Source organism: Lupinus angustifolius, chromosome LG15 (genome assembly GCF_001865875.1).
Source record: "Lupinus angustifolius cultivar Tanjil chromosome LG15, LupAngTanjil_v1.0, whole genome shotgun sequence".
In the NCBI taxonomy this organism is placed as follows: Eukaryota; Viridiplantae; Streptophyta; class Magnoliopsida; order Fabales; family Fabaceae; genus Lupinus; species Lupinus angustifolius.
The window spans coordinates 16,036,851-16,058,918 of NC_032023.1; the positions used below are offsets into that span (position 1 = coordinate 16,036,851).

The following is a 22,068-nucleotide window of genomic DNA, read 5'->3' on the forward strand; positions in this document are numbered from 1 at the left end:
GGTTTAGGTAAAAGGCTATATATTTATGTTACGTAAACTAATGTAACAAGGAGAAGAATCGTCAAACACAAATCATTATTCTCTGATAATACATATTAGTAGTATTTCAACACTCCTGAGGATGTAGACACAATTAGCTGACTTCGTTACCAAATCTCTTATGTTATTCTCTTTTCTCTATACACTTTAATATTTGATTGCTCGCTTGTTACCGATAAAAAACATAGAAATTACTCTTCCCTTATTTGGTTTGATTTGGTCGAGTAGTATATGGAGATTGCCACACATAATATAAATAATCTTTAAGGCTGATGTTTTAAATTATTTTCAATAAAAAATAAAATTAACAAAAGTTTCATTTCTCATCATACTCCAACATTAACTCTCCACTATCATAGAGGAGCTAAACTAGCTACATCTCCTGATTTAGTTTATAAAATATAGAAAAAAAGATCAAGAATCCTCTCTCACTCTTTTTCAAGACCCCTCACGTTTTTAACCTCCTCATTTTCCCTTGAGAAAAATTGACATGGGGATGCAAACTAAATTCACTAACACCTAAAATTACACGACCGACTTCACAAAGACCAAAAGATAATTTGCAACCAAAACATGTTTATCATGAATATTGCATGAAATAGCAAGCCAAAATTTATTGAGAAGATTTCGAGGGATGAAGTTGCTTTTGATTGAACTTTTTTTTGTCTAAACCACAAATATTGTCTAGTCTTGTTCGAGTCTGACTTCTATGCTCTCGTTGATAATGATACAATAGACTTTATCCAAATTAGATATGAGATTTGGTTTTTGTCAAAAGTAACTCTAACTACTCTAGTTTTTGTAAATTGGTGTAAGGATCTGAAAACTTGTATTAATTTATTTGTGAAAGTATTAATCTTTCTTTTGTATTGGGTTAACACCCTTTGTGCTTATTTAATACATTTTGCTTATCAAAAAATATATGAAAAAATCCTTTAATTAGTATTTGTTTACTTAAATATTTCTGGATCACCTACCCAACAAAAAATTATGGAACGAGTTTTATTATTTAAGCTTTTCATGGTGACCCTTTCTACCCCATGTACCAAAAAGGAGAGTGGTAATACTACTCTATTTATTGTAGAAAAGTAACTAATTTATCACCGAAGACTAAAAGTTTTAAATAGAGAAAACAGTAGATGTTATCATATATATCCATTCGTGTGCCTGGCCTCTTGCTGCGATGCTAAGCATTAACAAGTCCCACTCTAATAATTTCATATACTTTGATAACATGCAGGTGGCCATTTTCAGAGATTTCACATGCCATAGACACTCAAAGCAAGCACTTAAATGTATGTGTAAATATGATAAGAAGATTGTCTCTTTTACCTACCGGCAACCACCAAAGAAAATAGCCCAACTTCTCCATTCTCCATAACCAACCATGATGTTTGGAAAGAGATTTTGATTATATCCACACATTATAGCTCATATACCTACAATGCATTGATCTAGCACTTTAATGCTCAATTAGATTCTCAGGATAATCATAAAGTCAAAAGTTCAATTCTTGTAAATGACACTTATTCAATTGATAATCACATACCCTAAAAATGATTAATTCATTAACCATACGGTGAGAAGATACACTTCCTAGTATCAAAAAATACTAGAAGCTATGTAAAATTGACTAGGAAATCTAAACCAATGCATGGGCATATAGTGGAGCCCATTTGCCAACTTCATGTCATATAGTGCTAAAAACATGATATATTTATAAAGAAATTAGGTGGTCCACTCAATGTTTTTATATTATCATTCTAATTTTCAGCTTTCATATATTATTACTTCATTGTTGAGTTGAATTTTAATTAAGTCATGTAGAAATGATTTATGTGCTGACATAACAAACTTTACACCGTTAGTGTTGAACACCAATAGAATCATTTACGTCAAACTTAAATGCTGACTATTAACTATATACCCCACTAACTTACTAAATGTTGTTCCTCATGTATGAATGTTACTCAATTTAACTTATTGTATTAACCCATTAGCCATTATATTACATGTACCTAGTGTAACGTTCTTCAATTATGACAGTCTTAACTAATCAACGTTCCACCTTAGAAGCAGAGAAAGGATAACTGGTTTGTTGTTGGCTACTAGGTAAAAATCTGCTGTTTTTTCCTCTTTCCTTGTATTATTATAAAAGGTATATATCAAAATAACTCTGGCATGGATTTAAGTGTAGTAAATTGCTTATTTAGGTAACTTTATTATCAAAATATTTTATAAGGATTTATATACCAGTGTGTGTTGAGTCACTTGAGTGTAATTGATTTGGATTGTTTGAACATGTAATCTTTGTCTTTATGTCTCATAGTATTCAAGAATTTAATATATGATGTCGTATCAGAAGCAATAATAAAAGTGAACAAATATTTTTTTACTTTATCACTTAATCATGTCAAACCATATAATTAAAATATTTAATTCTTAAATAATTACGTGAAATTGACACTATGATTGAATATATTATAAAAATAAATGTTTATAGTATATTTAAAGCTAAGACATGAGTATATTTTACTCATACAATTTATTCAAAACACTATCTTAAATGCATTCTTTACCTAAATTAATTAATCCATCAAGTTGTAAACACAATTATGATAACGGATTGTATGAGAAAATAATAAATAGATAGAAACTCGTCAGCATCAAGTGAAGGAGTAGAGTACCTGAGATAAGGCGCGTGGTAGTAATCATAATGCTAATTCGAATCATACCATCCATAAATAGAACAATACAATTAGAATTACAATCTTGTTTCTGAGCTGCGACATAATCATTCAATGGAGCTTATCCTTTATACTCTTTTCTACTGAGATTTTGATCCTTCCATCTCTATCTATCCTATAAATATATACACATGTTATGGCGTAATAGTCAAGCAATTTTAAGTACTTAAGAGAGGTTTGGTCTCATTAAACATGGCCATTCTCGTACCACGCATACCACTGTGGCCACGACAAAGATGCTACATTCCTACGACCATATAATAATTTAAATATAAGTCAATGCAAATTGCATAAGGAAAAGGGATGAATTAAAAAAAGCAAATCCGAAGAAATATCAGTTTTAAATGCATATTATGCTTGTGTTGTACCAATAAGACATTAGTCATAAAGTCTGACTAGATCCCCGATAGATTAAAAGGTTAGAGGACAATTATATACCCCAAAAAATAGTTCCTTAGTTATTGTGTGAGAGGAAAATGAAGGTCCTTGATAGTACAAAAAATCATGGTTGTGCTGTCAATATATAACTTGTATTTATTTTACAGGATTAAAACCTGCAATTTAATTCATAAGGTAATGAATAAAGTCATAAAATCATATCCCTTATCTGCCATCAAACATGTAAATTACTTATATGAGATTGTTAAGATTTGACCAAATGTCTTTGAATGAAGTAGCTGTATCCTTCGTGATCCTTCCCGAATTAGACCAAAATAAAAGTATACCCCTTGTTTTAGAGAAATGCAATTCCCTAATAACTAAATTGATTTTATTGGATCTGGTCTATATGGAATATAAAAAATGATGTAATATTTAGGGGGAAATCGAGTTATATTCATATTATGGATTTATTGAAATTAGATTTTGGGTTTAGTTCTCAAAACATTGTTAGTTTTAATTATATTATTACCCTTTACTTATATAACCTTATATCTAAATTGTAAGTGAGTTTACACTCCTTATGTCCTTTAATTTATCTTTGCCTATTGGACGATTAATTGAATACTCACTTAAAAGTTATCTTCTTTCTAATTAATATCAACTTATTGGTAAATTGAAATTTTCTAAATATGTGTCTAATTTTATATTATAGGGATGAAGGAGATACAGTTGCTTTTGTGAATAAAGAGATACAGTTTAAGTTAATAAAAAAGGAGATACAATTTTAAACAGACTAAAATTTTTTCCCTTCATTTAGTATATTTTTTATATACTTTTCTATATAAAAAAGGAACAAACTATATGTCACCACTATACCTTAAACATATTTAAAAATGTTTAACGCATTCATAATGTAAAGATTTTCATATTACATTCATTATTCATGTGATAATAATAATTATTAACTCGTAAATAAAAATAATGTAAACTAATGTAAACAATCAATATTCAATAGTATAAAAATATGCACATATATTAAATTATTATTTTTAGAACACATATATAAAAATCTTAAAAATTATAATCTTTACTAGAAAACAAAATTATTCTATGCTCTAATAGAAAAATTAATATCAAATATTCTACCTTGGTGTGAACATACAATTTTGACTAATCCATTTTTGCAAAAAAAATATGCAAAATTCAAATTAGCAAAAGAAAAAAAAAGTTATTATGGTTGATATTATGGTTTCATAAAATCAAATAATTATTTTTTAAAATTGAAATAGATTTTGAGATTTTGTAAAGTCACTAGTAAATTATTGTCCAAAACATAGTCTTCCCGTCATTTTTGTATTTTTATAGAGTCAACTTATTTTACCTATTTATGGATACTATTATAGTTTTTATGATTTTATAAAATAATTTAAAAAAAATACCACGGAGAATAAATTATTTTAGATATTGCAAAACAATCTTGTGCATTTCAAATATTCGAATTCTAAATAATGAAGAAACAACATTTTCAAAAGGCATGTGTCAAAATATGAATTTAAATGAACTAAGTATCACATTTTTGCCACCCTATTGGTATTGAGTGAAAAAGTCTTTTCAGTCAAATGACATTCTCCATGTGTTGGTGGCATTGCTGCTGACACAACTCATATTTCCGTTTAATCTCAAAATCATTATTGTCACTCAATTGAGCACAACCGTATTAAGTATCATAGATTTAATTTGTTTTCCTTTTGATTTGTTTCTTGATTATCTTTTTCCATGTTCATCATTTTAATAATAATTAAATATATTTCAGATAAATTATAATGATTAAATGAATCTATATAATAATAATAATATTACAAAAAATAACAAATTAAATAATGAATATAAAATAACTAATATATATTTTTCTATTTAATAAATTCGTAAATATGGATTTATACATTATCATTTTTTCCCTTTTGAGCGAGTAACTTTTTAATAATAAATCTGATAAAAACTAAATTAACAATTTATTGATAAACTTAATGAAATTTTACTTGTTTCATCAATGATCATATTGTATCTTCTTCTCTCCTCTTAAACTAGGGAGTCAATTCACATCTTTCCTTCTGATTTCATTCTATTAATTTGAAAGAACTACTTTTAAATATGTCTAATTATATTATTAATAAAACTAATGTAATTTTAATAGTTTGGTCAAAGTTGGTGTCATATTTTTTTAATTATTAAAAAAGGTATAAAGTTTCCCTTATAAAATCTTGCTAAACATAAAAACTGCATTATTTTGTTTTAATTATTAAATATTTAGTCAAATAAACAACGGGTCATTTTAATATAGGCTAACATGATGTTAAACATTCTTCGATTTGTAATTGACTTTCGAGCCTATAACTTAGGTTGTATTTTCCAAAATTGAGCATAAAAGAGAAGTTTGTAGTTTTGACCACAAAAAACATAGTGGTGAATCCATATCATTCAAGTGGGAAATTGTATTCTACCTCTTCCTAATTATGTATCTTATGATCCAGCAATATTTAGTCACGAGATTTGGCGACTCCATTGGGATACACAAACATTCCAAGCTAAACCTAAATTTCAATCACCACATACCCATCAATAGGTAGAAGTAGAACGTGATAGGGATAAATTGTGCATCATAGTCAGCTTGGAGTTATACCATTTAATTTCAAGCTATGATTAACTTCCATTTCTATCATACTCGTTGGTTGACTTAACGACCCAACACTAAATTTTGCATCATCATAGTCTGTCATTTAATTTTAAGCTATGACTAATTTCTAGTCATGACATACATGTCGACAGGATTAACGTCTGATGGGAAAATTTTATAAATCTTATATCATCATATAGTTAACTTGGAGCTATACTGTTTAATTTTAAGATGTTCTTACTATATTGTAACTAAAGTTATATCCTTTGGGGCATACATAATCGTAATTATCATATTGCGTATAGGGTTGTATAGAAGCAAGATAACACAATTTAAAAAAACATATGTTTTATTTTAATTTTTTTTTAATCTTATAAATTAAGGGTATAAAAAATTATGTAATTAGTAATGATATCATTTTAATATGTATAGACAAGATGTTAATATATTTCCCAATTCATAATTGACTCCAAAACATATAACTCTTATTCAAAGACCATATTTTCATAAATTGAGTCTGAGAAAGATTTTTTTACATTTTAACTAGGAAAAAATATACTCTAGTCATTTGGAAGAGGTGGAAACTGTATTCTACCTTTTTACTCATGTAACCCATGATCCATTGAGGATAGAGTCATGAGAATTGGTCTAGTTAATATGTGATACCCTTTATATCAAAATATTTGCTATCTAAATGATTGTCTAATTGTGGAGAAACTTTTTATTTTACAAAAATTAAGAAACTGCATTTAATTGAAATACCTTTCATCATAAATTTATAATAGTCAAAATGTTAGAACTCTAAAAACTAAAATTTGGGAAATAAAAATATTTAATATTGTGACAAATAAATTTTTAAAAAAATAGTTATTATAAATTTATAATGTCCCATGCATAAAAGTAATGAAAGAAATGTATTAATATGATATATAATTTTAAAAATTGTATAAAAAAGACTATGTTAAAAGAATAAAATCCACTAAAGTGGTCATTATTTCCCATAATATATTAGTCATAGAATGTAAGTAGAATGACATCATATTTTCTATCTAAAAAATGAGATCCTTCATGTGTTACCATTTATGATTGGTGAGGAAAATATTTAATTATTAAAATTTTAAGTTAAATATTTTTTTCCAACCAATCACAATTGATAACACATTGAGTAATTGAAAAAGAAAATGTGCTTCCTAGTAAAATAATGCATTGACATACACTAGATATATATTAATATGATTAACATTCATGCACTAAAACCTTTAATAGATATTGATTTATGAAAACCAGTATGTTTAAAAGAAACTATTAACATCCTCCTTTAGAATCCTTTGAATTGAGAAATTATTAATTCTATTTAAGGATGTTGATTATCATGATCTTTTTTAAGGATGTTGATTATCATAATTTTCATAGAAAAGAACAAGATCAAGATACATACATAAATTCATGTTCTTGATCTTTCTTTAGCAATTCTTAAAAATATTAGCAATTCTTGTGATTTGGTATTTTGATAACTAAATTATTCTCACGTGTTAATAAGGACGAATCCTATTAGAGATAAAAATGTATATATTGGTAATATATTGTCTATCATTGATGTTTTATTATCATTATTTCTTCACTAAAAAAAATACAAATGAAAGATGTATTGATTGTGTATAGTTTTTACACTACACTAACAATAAATAGATATTACATTTTTCATATTATCCATTTGAGTCAACATAAATATTTACTCATTAATTAAAATGTATCAATTTGCAGAAGTCATGAATTATCAACATTAGACCAATTGATTTATAACTTGTCAAATAAATAACTAATATAATTATAATAAAGTATATAATAGCCAACTATTTATTAGAAATTACACCCCCTACTTCTTCCCATGTTGGTGGAGCCAACATTCTTATGAATTGAAAAATAGATTTCAGTGTTATCATTGAATATATCCTTAAAAATTTTAGGCCGTTAATAGAATGGATAAATATTTAATTTGATATATGTATTTGCAAAAGGAAATGAGTGCAATGGAACAATTCAACCATTGAAAGCAACATTAGGGACATACTAGGAATAATTAAATGTGTCAATATCAGGCTTCCTCTTTGTCTCGTACACAAGGTGTGTACTGACCTTTTTTCCGTATACAATTACTAGTATTTGAGTATTTTTGTCTTTTTAAGGATTTTCAACACTTCACATGAATAAAAGGCTAAAATTATTTTTACATATTAAAATTCGATATTTAATGTTTTCTTGTCTTCTTATCCTCAAACTTAAACTGAGGTTAAAATATTCAAAATTTTAATACGAAAATGCTATCCTTTATAATTGAAATTTATTTTCACACAAAATTATAGCATTGCTACTTTTAGACCGTTATCATTTCCATTTCTGTCCAATCAATTATAAATCCAAAAAGAATATGAAAAATATAGGATCCATCCCATCATTCTCTGGCCAGCTTGTTACTTTTTAACGGCATGTATACATATTTTATGTTTTGACCTCAACATAATCTAGTAAAAGATTGGAAAATGATTTATTTTGAAAGGCTCACTTAATTTGACTTGAAAAAAACTATGTAACAACGTGATAAGTAAAACAACCACACTCAACATACAAAACTGGAATTATTTTTAAATTCCTACATGAGCAATTAAATCCTATTCAATTAGTAGTATAAATGTCCATTAAAAGTCCATTGATAAAGCAAAATATACTTAGAAAATTAGTATATGCTTTTATAAAATCAACTTACAAATGTTATTATTCAAAAAAAAGTAACATGTAATAATACTTGATTTGTTTATAAATAACACGTTTCACTTTCTTATATTATAAGAAAGTTTATACGAAAATGTGTCTTTATTACTAATGTATTTACTAAAATTATTTGAAGAGTTGATTATAACTATTTGATTATGTTAATAAATGCTTTGATGATATTATTTATTATTTAAGGAATGTAAAAAAGTAACCTCATACTAAAAAAATCAGCGTTTCTTTTTTAATAGGTTAAAGTTAAACACATCATTTCTCAAAATAAAAATGGTTTTTATATTTACGAGAAGGGATAACCATGAATTCTGAAATTCTTTGATTCAAATAAAAAAAATTATTATTTCTTTTTTTAATATTTCTTTAACCTTTTCTGTAACTTTTCCCGCAAATTTTATGTGAGAAATGGTAGAAAAAATTAGATTACCTCCAGCCTATTAATTAATTGGGACCCATATACTTCAATATCAAAGGAAGGGAAAGGTCGAGTGAAGAAATATAACTTTTGATTTAACCAGGAGTAGTTATTAAAATAATAAAGTGAATCAAAAGCTAATCAATGAGTGACGTGCACTGAAAAATCAAATCCAACAAGAATTATAATATTTAGACTAAAAATAATTTTAATATTACATAAAATACATTGGATGAAAGAGGAAATGAAATATATCATTGACAATTTAGGCAAAGCCTACGGGCCCTGCCTGCCCACACGTTTTGGACGGACAGAACATGACAATTGTGTTTATCCGTCCTAAAATGTCCGTCCAACATGTCATTTTCGCCTTTAGGCGTTTCAAAAGAGCCAGCAGGGTAGCTCATGGGCATCAATGAACACTAAAATAAGAAATTTGATGGGTCAAGTATGGCAAGAGTAATTCATGTTCTCACCACAAGTGTATCTAGCAATTTTCTAAAATATAATATCTTACCAATTAAATGCATGTTCGATTTATGCAAAACAAAATGTTATATATTATATTTTTAATTCTACTATCATATTATGTATCCATGTAATCTTAAATACTATGTCGATTTTAGTTTTTTTTTTAATTTAGGACACCATAGGGCCGCCCTGTCCATGTTTAGGGCGGGCAAGGCATGATATTTCATATCCTATTTAAAAGCAGGCATGCCCATGCCCGCCCTAATTTTGGTGAGCATTGTGTGAACATAGGCAGGGTGGACAGGACCATCCTAATTGCCAATGCTAATGAAATGTATTAAAATATAATAAATATATATCATTATTTCCATACTTTTAGTATAAAGGTCTTTAACCTAAAATTAACATTTGAAAAAGATATACCATTTCTCTGCTAACTATTAAAATATCATTCTTCAATTCACCGTTTTAATGTACACACTAGAATACATATGCAGGTGTTTTTCTTTGTACACTCGACACTCTTCTTCAGTATCATTTTTAATGTACACACTATTATATATAAGCATATGTTTTCTCTTTAGAAACTTCACTTTGCGATCTGGGTATGCACTTGAGGTAAAAGTCATCATTGTTGAGTCTCTTTAGAACAATGTTGAACTTAAAAACATATATTTTAATGTCTAACCATTGAAACATATGTTTATATCAGCTTAGCTGAGTATTTGAAAAAAGTTCTGGCACTCAAATTAATATTTATAAACGCCAAATATATGCTCAACAATAGTATTTTCTATGTGAATGATCTGTACAATTTAGATTGATTCTGATATGCTTATGTGTGTTGCCCTTTCAATTAGTCTGGTTGACATGTATATTTCTAAGCCGAGAAAGACTTATATGGAGACGTATGTATGTGGAGACAACCAATTAAATCCTGTCAACACATTAAAAGTTTAATTTTGTTTAAAATTTAATCATAAATGATAGCACCAGCAAGCATAAAATATACTTGTCTCTAAATGTGACGTATTATATGTGTCTTCATGCAAGTTTTTCTCTTCTAAGCCTATGGTAGCCTTATGTCTTATGGTGTGTCTCTCCTTCCAAGTTATACCATGTATCCCGGATCTCGAATATTGTTAGGCCATGATCGGCCCACTCGGACATCTTAAACCTTTTGGATTCTAATCTTCACATATTGGTGGGCAAGTTTATCACTTCCGTTACCAATGGCTATGTTCACTTTGAAAGAAAAAAAATCAAAACCCCAAATGAAGGGAGGAGAAAGTTGTATAAACACCAAAGTATTTTTCTAAACACGGACAATACTTTATTTTTCAATTATATTCAAGTTCAGAGTTCGAATATCACCTATTATAAATACTAATATATTAACATTTGTTTATATTTTTTTTACATATTTATCAGCATTGAAATAGCACAGTTCACATCATTCATTAATCACAATTCATGATATTCACATTCTTCACAAATCAAAGAGAAGATTTGCTTATTATAATTTGGAGGATAGAGCTGTCTTCCAAAAGAGAACAAATAAAAATAGGAAAGAATTGAATAGTTAATAAATAATAATATTATTTTGACAAACAAATTGTGACAAAGATAGAACTAGTTTAATCTGTCATTAGAGAAGTTTTAAATTTTAATGGTTCAAATAACACTAATAACCAATATGCATCAGATTTTTTGAAGACAGCATGGGATTAACATTTGCACAATAACATATCCATAATAATATATTACACTTCTTAGTCTTAACCACTCTAGTTATTCAGCATCTGAACGAAACTACTTACCTCAACTCTATTCCGTCAGCTACTTGTGACGGAGTACATAGAACTAAAACAAATATAAATAATAATACGCTAATAAAATACTAATATTTAATCAAAATTGATAAACAATAAAAAAACCAAACCCATCTTTAAGACCTTAATTATTTTTTGCCACCGGATCCAAAACCGCCGTCGAATGGGGACGGCCATATAACGACGGCGAAAGGCAAAATCTCTGATTCTCGCCACCACTCATAGAACCACGAGTTGATCTGAAGATGACAAAATGTCTTGAAAATAATCATCCACTTGGCACAAACTTGATGGAAGAGAACATGCTTTGTCAAAATCAAAAAGCTCATCAGCGAGGTTAAGGTTGTCATAGAAATCAACATCCGACAAAACCGGCGTCGTTTCACACATCATGTTCGGTTGTTGTTGTTCTTCTTCTTCAAAGAGCATGTCATCAAGGCATTGTGGTGTTCCAAGATTGAATACTTCGTCCCAAATAGGCATTTCAAGTTGAAAAAATTCACCAGTTTCATCAAATAAACTTGTTTCACCTTCACACTCTCGGAAAACTTCTTCCACTGACATTTGTTCTGGTTCAAGAGATTTTTGAGACTCTGTTGCCTCTTCATTATTTCTAAATTGAAGAACAGAAGTGGGAGATGAAAGTATCCGGCACTGATCATCGCCGGAATCATAACTCGAACCCGAAGCTTCAGCATTAACAACCACCTTCATTTCTGGCTTCACGGCCGTGACAACCACCGTGTCAGCTTCTTCTTCTTCTTGTTGATCCTTTTGCTTTTCCTTCAATGGCGGTGTGATGAAATTTGTCAAAGCATCAGGTCCACGAAGCTTAATCGCAGCATTATCATAAACCATGGCAGCTTCTTCAGCAGTGTCATAAGTACCCAACCAGAGCCTCACCCTTTTCAAAGGGTCTCGAATCTCTGCGGCCCATTTACCCCAAGGCCTTTGTCTCACGCCACGGAACTTTCTCACGGTGGTGTTCACGGTGGAAGAAGCCTTCGCCGGTGACCGGTGGATGTTATTCTGGGTAGTCGCAGGCCTCTTTCTAGATACACCGGAAATGGGTTTTTTGGTGGAGGTTTCAATGTCGATACGGTTAACATAACGTTTTATTCTCTTCCGGTTCAGGTTCTCTCCTTCTTCATCGCTAGAAGAGTCAGTGGCATCTGGATCAGTAACAGATATACGAACCACTCTCGGAACCATTGACTCTATGGTATTGCTATTAGAACCTTTCTTTGGCTTTGCGAGCTTTTTTGTGACGCTATTATGGACAGTGTATTTGCATAGGATACTCTGTTCCATGATGAGTTCTTTCTTTTGTTATAAAGATAGTGAATTGATGAAACAAATAGGAATGGGGTATTGGAATATAGTGGAATCGTGATGAAGAAGATGAGGCTTCAAGATTAAAACTCTAGAAAGGTTATTATTATAATAAAAGATAGGGAATTAAAGGAGGAAATAAATTACATTAAAAACACAAGGAGAGACACTGAAGAGGTTAAGGAGTGATAGGAATAAAGGAAAAGAGAAGCTTTTTGGTGACACCACTTACTGAGAAAGAGATAACCATACACCAGATTACTCTATTTGAGACTTTGGTTGAAAGCTTTTGGTGTTTCTGAGTGTATTAGAGAAAGAAATATAGAAAGAGAATAGAAGGGAAATTTGATTGGAGATTATGGTGGAAGAAGGAGTATTAGTAAGTAGTGAGGTGTGAGTTGAATGGGTAAGAATATGAACTAATAAAACATACTGTTCGGTTGCTGAGAAGACTCAAACATGGAAATAGCTGTTTTATAGGATCAAACAGCCGAAACAAGAAAATATCATAACTCTATTAAAGTAATTTAATTTAATTCATAAATACCTTCCCATAAATCTTGATTTTATTTTTATTCTAAAATTGTTTCCTTTTGATTTTTTTTTTTACGAAATGTGAGAGTCTGCCATAGACCAAGGACGCACTAACCCCATTCTTGTGATTTGGACACGTAACAAAGGTAGCTACATAGAAAAAATCTGGACCAATGAATAAACATCAATGGAGATAAGAATGTTGAGTAATCCCTCATCACTCTATCTTTTTAAGTTAAAGTTATGCACATATTTAAAGAAATAATTAAATGATATAAAATCTAAACATAATTTCATTTAATTCACAGTATTTTTTTATATTACTAAATGTATTTCCTTATGTTTTTGAGTAAGAAATTAACATTTTTCAAGATTTGTGGATGCCTTTCTTAACAAATGTCGCTTCAGAAATCGAACCTTCGACTTTGACGATCCAATATGACTTTACACCACTAGAAAAACAACTCATCGAGATTTAATTCACAATATAAACTAAAATCACTAGGATGAAAAAATAAGAGGTGAAAAAAATGAATATAATTGAGTTTATAAAATTTCATAAAATTTGGAATTATATGATGAAAAAATGGAAACATTAGACAATGTATTAAGAATGGAGTAGCACACAATCTCGAATTTTGTGTATCATGTGAGGCCCAAGATACCCGGGCCTTTAAACATTAATTTGTCATATTGTTTTGACTAATCGAGATGATATTTTCCCTGATTTACCTTTTCTCCTTGTATTTTGCCGAATCAAATGAACGTGATAAAGGGTAAATGTGAGAGGGTAAAATGGACAATGTGGACTTCATGACTGGAGACACTTCATTTTGTAATGGTGGGTGTGTCATGTTGTGTGGGTCAATAACTTTTTTAGCCACGAAAATGTTTTTTCTTTTGGGTAAAAATTAATTTTATATTTAACTTTTCACAGCTAAGATGTAGAACATAACGTGGCGGGCAACCTAGAATTCGCCGCCATTTACAATTCCATTTTTGTACCGTCTCTGGGTTTTTTCTGCTCACTGTGATACTTGAAGATAAGCCAAATCTACGCGCCCATATGGTCGTGTTCAACACACTCTTTAATTGAGTTTTTTTGTACTAGTGATTGCATCTTTCATCATTTTAATTAATAAACTAATCTTTTTCGAGCTACCGATTGTTCTTTTCAACAAATATTGATGTAATTGAATTCTTAACCTTTTGTTTATATCATAGTATATTGTTGGTTAATAATAATAATTATTTTCCAAAATAAATTCACACCACTTGATCAACACTTTATTGATTTAATCTGAAGAATATCAATGTATTATACTAATTAGGAAATACAGTAACTCTATTAAATGAGATTGCAAAATAAATAAGGAAAATGTATTTAATTTTAATTAAATTTAAAACATGCTAATAATTTAATTGGTTAATGACAATTTAATAATCAATATATTATTCCTTTCCAATTTTATATATTATATAATTTTAGAAAAGCTTGATCAAGATTATCATTTATATATGTGTCAAATAATAGGTTGCTCATCGTTAATTAATGTTTAACATGTATCTTGGCTTGCTTTCCTAGAGCTTTTATCTCATTTGATGCTAACGGTTTAAATGCCTCTAGTATTTGGTAATAATCATTAGTTACGATTATTAATAAAAATAGAGTCTAATTTATATTTATGGAACTCAAATGTCTCGATTATATCACACATAATTAGTTAGTAAGTGGATATTTAAATTAAAAAGCATTTTAAATATTTAATTTTTGTTTTAATAAGACAAACTATATCCCAACTTGCCAGCCAAAATCAGTTTGTGTATGAAAAAAATTTATTTTTTTAAAACAAAACATTAATGTTATGAACATTGGACTTTGTAGTTGTTCATACTTCATAATATGATTAGTGAATATGCATTTCATAATATGATTACAATAATTGAATTATATATTACAAATAATAATATTTATATCCATGAATTTATTATATTTTTTAGAATATATAACTTAATTAGTGTATGATTTAACTAATAAACCACCAGATTACTATTGTACTACTATGCCATACTCTAACGATAAGATATAAAATATTGTTGTCAGAAATATTTACTTAAGCGCTTAATTATATTACTAAAATAATGTGTTTGACTTATTAAGTTAATATTTTGAAAAGAGAAAAGGAAAGAATAAATATGGCAAAACACTGATATGATATTTAAATTTGAACAATTTAAAAAATTTGGTTCCTACTGGGATAGGATTAGATAATGGCTGGGTTAAAAACTTAAAATAGTGTTAGTTTATCCACATGAGCATTGGTGTTGTGGCATTTGCACATTATGCTTATATAAAAGAAAGCTATAGTTATTATATCCATCCAAAAAATTGTAGTGGCGATGACAAATTTGCTTAGGCATGATGAATTAGTCTTCTGCTCTATAATAAAGTAAGAATATCCGAGAAAACAAAAAAAAATTGTATTGGTTTAAGATTTTAAAAATATATAAATTCAATTAGTATGTATTTGGATATTATATGAGTGATCTTAAGTTTGGAATAAAATTATGAAATAGAAAGCAGTTTTTTGTCCAAAGGGAAATTCAGAGGGGCTTATAAAATGGGATAGTGAGGGAGAAATGGTTGGAATACACTTTTAATAGTTTGAATAAGTTTTTGTCAGTAGTGCATCACAATTTTTAAAAACGTTCTATCCTATGGGGATATTCGATCACCCCCAATGCACAACTACGAATAACGAAATGTTGAAAATTAAGTTTATTTTTATTTTATAAACTAAAGTATTTGAGCTACAAACTCAAGATTTTTTTTATTAAACTAGTATAACAATTTTTTCAATCACTCTATTTGGTTTCTGGTTGAAAATGATGATATATGAATTGCATAATTAACTTCAAAAAAATTATGTGCGGATAACTAACCTTGTATATGGAGCAAGCACATGCACATGCATTTCAGCGTGGGGTGCTAATATGTATGCTACGTACATTGATAAATTTTTAAGGGGACGAGTTGATCACAAAGAGTGATTCTTAATTTATATAGACAAGTTGACCAAATAGAACTCTTATCCGGTATCAAGTATTGGAATGTGAGGATAAAAATAATTTATTTATTTATTTCATTTAAAAATTAAATTAAATTTAGACTCTTAAAACTTTTCATAAGCAGTATTGGAGGTACCCACCCAACTTGACCAGTAATATTGTGCATAAACCCATGGATTCATAACTCAAAAAAATAACGGCTTGTTCTTTTTCGCCACTTAGCTAATAATTGGAATGAAAACGAGTGGATAATAATATCCAAAGTATTATCATTTTACTTTTAGTTTTTCTTAGCTAAAGGCTTGTTATTATAAAAAAAAATAAGTGTAATTAGAGATTAGATATACACCATACCCTCTTAGTACACAACAATTCAAATTAGATATCACATATAGGCCATACCCTGTTTTTACAGGAAAGTTTATTGCTGGGAATATTCAGTGTTAGCTTTAGACATAGGTCTTTTGTTGGCCGGTTAAATAAGACAAACATAGCTCATATTGAAGTTTTGACCATAATTTTGTCAAATTTGAAAGAAATAAAAACTTCAAAAGGTAAATTCAAGGGCCAATTCCGGCTCTACGGATTAAGGAAAACACTCAATCATCCAAATAATACTTAAAAGGCAAAAAAATTGCATAAAACAAAGAGGCTGACTTTATGATTTTATTTCACGAAATAAATAAAAATACTGAAAGAGACAAAAAAATGATAGTAATTCGTAGAGGTAATGTAGGAATGGTAATGGGACTTGGACCAACATATACCCGAAAATAATACACGTAATTGGTTAAATTTAAGTTTATATTTTTGGACTTGTGGATAATTGAAATCCGAGATTTTGAAATCCGTTATTGGATGGATCCGGGTCTGAATAATGAAGTACCCAGACTCACAGTACTCAGACCTGTTATTCATTCTTAACTCTATACATATAGTAGCATAATTGTAATATCATGTTAATCATATTTGTAATATTATATTGTTAATTCATGGGTGTAATGTTGTTAAAAATTGATGTTATATTATTAAGGAGTGTGATGCGATGTTATGTTCTTAATTCATATGGGTAAACTAATGTTATATTGAAGTAGTTACTTTGTTTTTATTTTATGATTGTTTGAGTAAAATGACTTGTATTTAATAGTTCGGTTTAAATTATGTTTTATAATTTTGTCCCTTGTTGATTGTTTAGATATCATATAAGATTATAGGAAACAAATACATAATTGCATAAATTACTAACTCACAATTATTTTTAATATTTTTTAACTTGTGGATACCCGCTAGATACCCAAAGACCCATAAGTAACAGACCCAACGAGTATCTGCATAGGTCTGAGGCGGGTTTGGGTCCAAAAATTAAACAATAAAACGAGTCAGGTAATACACTATCTGGACTCATCCAACCCATTGTCATTCGTAAGGTTATCCCTTCTCAATTAGAATTGGATTCTTTTAAATAAATAATTGCATAGTATTTAATTGATAGTTACTATCAACATACTATAACTATCAGTATAAAAAGATTTACTCACTGTTTTTGTATATTATTTATGATTATTTTTTTGTAAGACCCAATGATTTCTTAACATATGAATGATGTATACTATATTTACGGTATCAAAAACTCTTAAACGGTTATTAAACTTTGTAATTTAATTATACTAAAAATTGAGAGATTGCTTTTGCCGTTTTGGAATTGAAAGACCATTTTGGTTTATATAGCATCGTTTGTGATTACATATATGTGGTATAAAAAACAGAATCATGCATTAATATTGCTATCATAATAGGCGATTTCGCATGTAGGGTGTAAAGAATGAACATATGTGTAGCCAAACATATGCACATTTCTTATAGAAGTTAGTTGGTTAGATGAAAAGGTACATATTTAATTTTTCTAGAGAAATATCTCAAAAAGTATAATGTGATAGGAAAAAAAATTCTCGTTCACTATATTGTAGATATTACTGATTCGAATAAGATTATCTCTCATTAAGGAAATTATAATACCTAGACACGAAAAAAGAAACATATGCACACTGGGCTACATTGCATTAATAAATTTGTCATGCATGTAGGTGTGGGCACGAGTAGGAGAAGTATTTGAATGTGTAACTCTGCAAGGAAAAAAGTAAAAGGACTAGGATATGTGGATCTAATCATATATGTGAGATGTGTAGTTTTGTGTTTGTACCATGTGTTTGGTTCTTAGAGTTACTCAAATTTATCATACTAACACATTATGCGTATTGTGTAGGCAGAGTGAGTGATACAGTTGTTGTGTGAATAAGTTCATTTAAGCGATTCCTACTCTCCCTATTTCACTAAGATAGGTGGAGCTAATTAAAGAATGGTCCATACACAACATTTAGATCTTTCTTTATATCCACATATTCACTCAGATTTGAATATATCTGATTATAGTTAGCAATCAACAAAAGTAGTAATTTATTAATAGCAATGTCTTTACATTTTTCAACAAAAAGCTTTTTTTTGCATAATGCTCTAAAAATAAATAAACGCTTAAAAATGGGAACTGTGTATTAACCAATTTGATTATAACACGCCTCTCTATTTGTACATAGTTTTCCTAATTCTGTTCTATAAACTACTCTAGTCCTGGAATTGAGAGTTAGAAAATTATTCATCTATATTAGACAAAATGATATGAGAATTAAAAAAAAGGTTGAATGATATAAGTCAAAGGAAGCTATATATATGACTATAATATTTTATAAATGCTAAGCACGAGTGAAAGGGATACATAGGTACGCAATACAACTTCTATTGAACATGTGGACTCATTTGATACTATTTTCCAAAACGTACTCCGACAAAAATGACGTTCGATAATGGGAATTCTTTTTTGTCGCTTCTATTTTATTATTATTTTTAAACAATTTCACGATTTAATTATGCCTAATGATTCAAATTAGTTTATTTAAATTTTTTTAATAAAATAGAAGTACAAATAAATAAAAAAGTTTGCTACAACAAACATTCCTTGTTAATTAAGGCATTAGTGTACTACTCATTTCCTACCTTATAACGCTCTTTCAGTTTCAACAATATGTTGTGACATTACAGTTGATCTTTTAACTTGTTGGATTGCAAAAAAAAAATACAACAAATCATTTCACCTTAATCATACACCATTTATCTAATCTTTATTACAACACACAATTTAGAAGATTTCGGTAATATTTTTTAAAAGATATTTTATATTTTTTTGCAGCTTTTATTATTATTATTTTCCCTAGTTTTGATTATATCTATTTTTTTTTGTGTCATTAAGACTAGTAACTAATGAACAACATTAAATAAAGGTAAGATTATAATCTTATAATAAATTTAAAAATAATTATTATGGGTATGATCAGTTTGATTTAAAATATTATAATAAATTCATAAGAGTAAAAAAAAATTAAAATTGGTCTCTACCATTTTAGCCGTTTCTGAGGATTTGCTTTTTAATTACTACTTTCGCATAAAACTAGGCCTAATTGCCTAAACTTCAATTCCATTGTGTTTGTGTGTTTTTGAAAGATCCCATGGCATAAGAAATATACTAGTAATCAGCAACCATTGATGTAATTATATATGGATTATCAAAGACAAAACCAATGTTTAGGGAAGTCATTGGAAAATGGTCCATCCTAGTCTCCCCTTTGACATTATTGAGCCAAGTGAAGCAAAACTTTAGAATAAGACAGACACACTTCAAAAAACACCGAATTCGACAAGGCTATGTTTAACTTGCTCATTTATATTAAAATTCATAGAACGTTGTGTTCTCTTCAATCTTCTCTACAACAATTAAAATTATCACCTCCTCTCTCATTCAAACACGGGTTGATTGAAGTGAGAAAAAATCAAATTATTTTATATATGTGACTTTGAAATTCTTGTATAGGAAAAATACAGTTATGGGAGGAATAGAAGAGAAGCTCTAACATGTCTGTATTTTGATCTTGTTTGGCAAAAAGAACAAAATACTCCCCTATGTTGGAGAGAGGAGTTTTTGTTTCTTCTTTTATTTTCAATGGTAAAAATGTTATTTTATTGTAATTAAAAGAACAAAATGTTAACCTTTCTATATTTTTTTAAGTATTTGTCTCTTTAATATTAGAGATGATTGAATTTATAGCCAATCAAATTAAATAGGAAGTAGTAGTATATGTTAAAAACTAGACCAGCTAGAAAACTTGTAAGTGTTGAACTTTGATTAAAACTTCTTTCTAAATATATAATATCTAAAATATGTCTGTTGATTATTCTACGAGTCTTTATGAACTTTGTCGAACATATGCATTAGTTTTTCAGTTATTTGATTGAAGATATTCCAAAGGGAAAATATACTTCTAATATTTATAGGCTCCAGCTTTTAGTGACTAGATATGGCTATAACTCTATATCAAAATAAATAAATGGGTTCAATTCAAAGAGTATCAAGTCCAAGATTCTAAAAATTGAATCGTTTTTTAATTACAAAATAATAAATGTTAATCAATCTTCAAGGATTTAAGTATTTCCTTCCGTGACCGTACCCAGATGCATTGCCCTTGATTTGAGTGTGACCGGCTTATGACGCTCCTTTGAGTTCAATCCAAATGCTTCCATCCACTTGCTTCTACATTATTTTGGGGTTTTCACAATTTTTCATAGTAAATGTTCTCTTACTTTTTTTCTATTTTTACATATAGTTGTTCAAAATCTTCGAATCACAATACAAAATAAACTTACTATGGGAATGAAAAGGGAGCTAAACACATTTATACGGATTACATTCACAAATTCACAATTTATGTTTGGTGTGACTTAACAATCAATTGAGTTTTTCATGGGAATAAATGAGCCGAATTAAGTAGAATACTTAAAAGCAGTGTTGTTGGAACCGAACCGGACCGGACGGTCCGACCGGTCTGACCGCTGACCGGACTTGAAAACGGCTCTGGTTTGCCGTCTTAACCGAATGAGAGTTGGACCGCTTTGAACCGGAAAAAATCCGATCCGACCATGTTAAACCCGGTTAAACCGGATTAACCCGGGAAGTAAACCGGACGGCTCACTCAAAAATAAAAAAAATGGGACAATATTCTAATATTTTGTTTTACTACGGTCCAAAAAAAGATAAAGAGGTATTATTTCAATATAGTTATACATAATTATTAATTATATAAAGTTTTACACTTATATATAACTATATATTTATAAATAAAAATTATTAATTATGTACGAAATCACCCGGTCAGACCGGACGGTTTAACCGTTTAAATCGGTTAAACCTAATACGGAACCTATGCCGGTTTGACGTCCGGCTCGGGTTTCATAACATTGCTTAAAAGTTCAACTTGTGAAAAGGAGAGGAAATTCGAGCATAGTTAAATCTCAAAATTAAATTTGATTTATTTAATAAATTTAAAACCTTTGCTTGACTTATATAATCCATTTAAAACTTCAGATATCCCCTCTAATAGTTTTCTCTAATTTTTTATATTAACAAATATTTTATAGTAGAAAAAGACAAAATAATTAAAAAATAATCTTTATAGTTTACAAAATATTACGGAAGTAATTCACAACTTCCCACCTCCCTCCATTAAAAAAAAATTATTAATACAAATTTTCAGTAAAAGAGTTTAAGGATCTTCAATTTAATTTATCCAAAATAAAATTAGATGAGTGTGTAATAATCTAATAATATTTATATATACAAAATATTAACAAGATCTTATTGACAACTTTATATATAAAGCTCGAGCTTGTCTCATTTAAATGATGATT

General features: G+C 28.8%; 1 protein-coding gene and 1 long non-coding RNA gene across 2 annotated transcripts; one reads left to right on the top strand and one right to left on the bottom strand.

Moving 5' to 3' along the window:
- On the top strand, positions 2,287–13,189 carry LOC109327511. The gene is made up of 3 exons (XR_002105337.1): positions 2,287–2,300; positions 5,405–5,411; positions 13,012–13,189. It is a non-coding gene; the product is annotated as an uncharacterized LOC109327511 (long non-coding RNA).
- Positions 11,275–12,791, bottom strand: LOC109327510 (ethylene-responsive transcription factor CRF3-like). Its single transcript, XM_019560685.1, has one exon. The coding sequence runs from the start codon at positions 12,652–12,654 to the stop codon at positions 11,563–11,565; it is 1,092 nt and encodes a 363-aa protein (XP_019416230.1). The 5' UTR covers positions 12,655–12,791; the 3' UTR covers positions 11,275–11,562.

Bases quoted from the DNA above. Each gene is read 5' to 3' on its own strand.
- LOC109327510 (XM_019560685.1), bottom strand. From the start codon at position 12,654: ATGGAACAGAGTATCCTATGCAAATACACTGTCCATAATAGCGTCACA.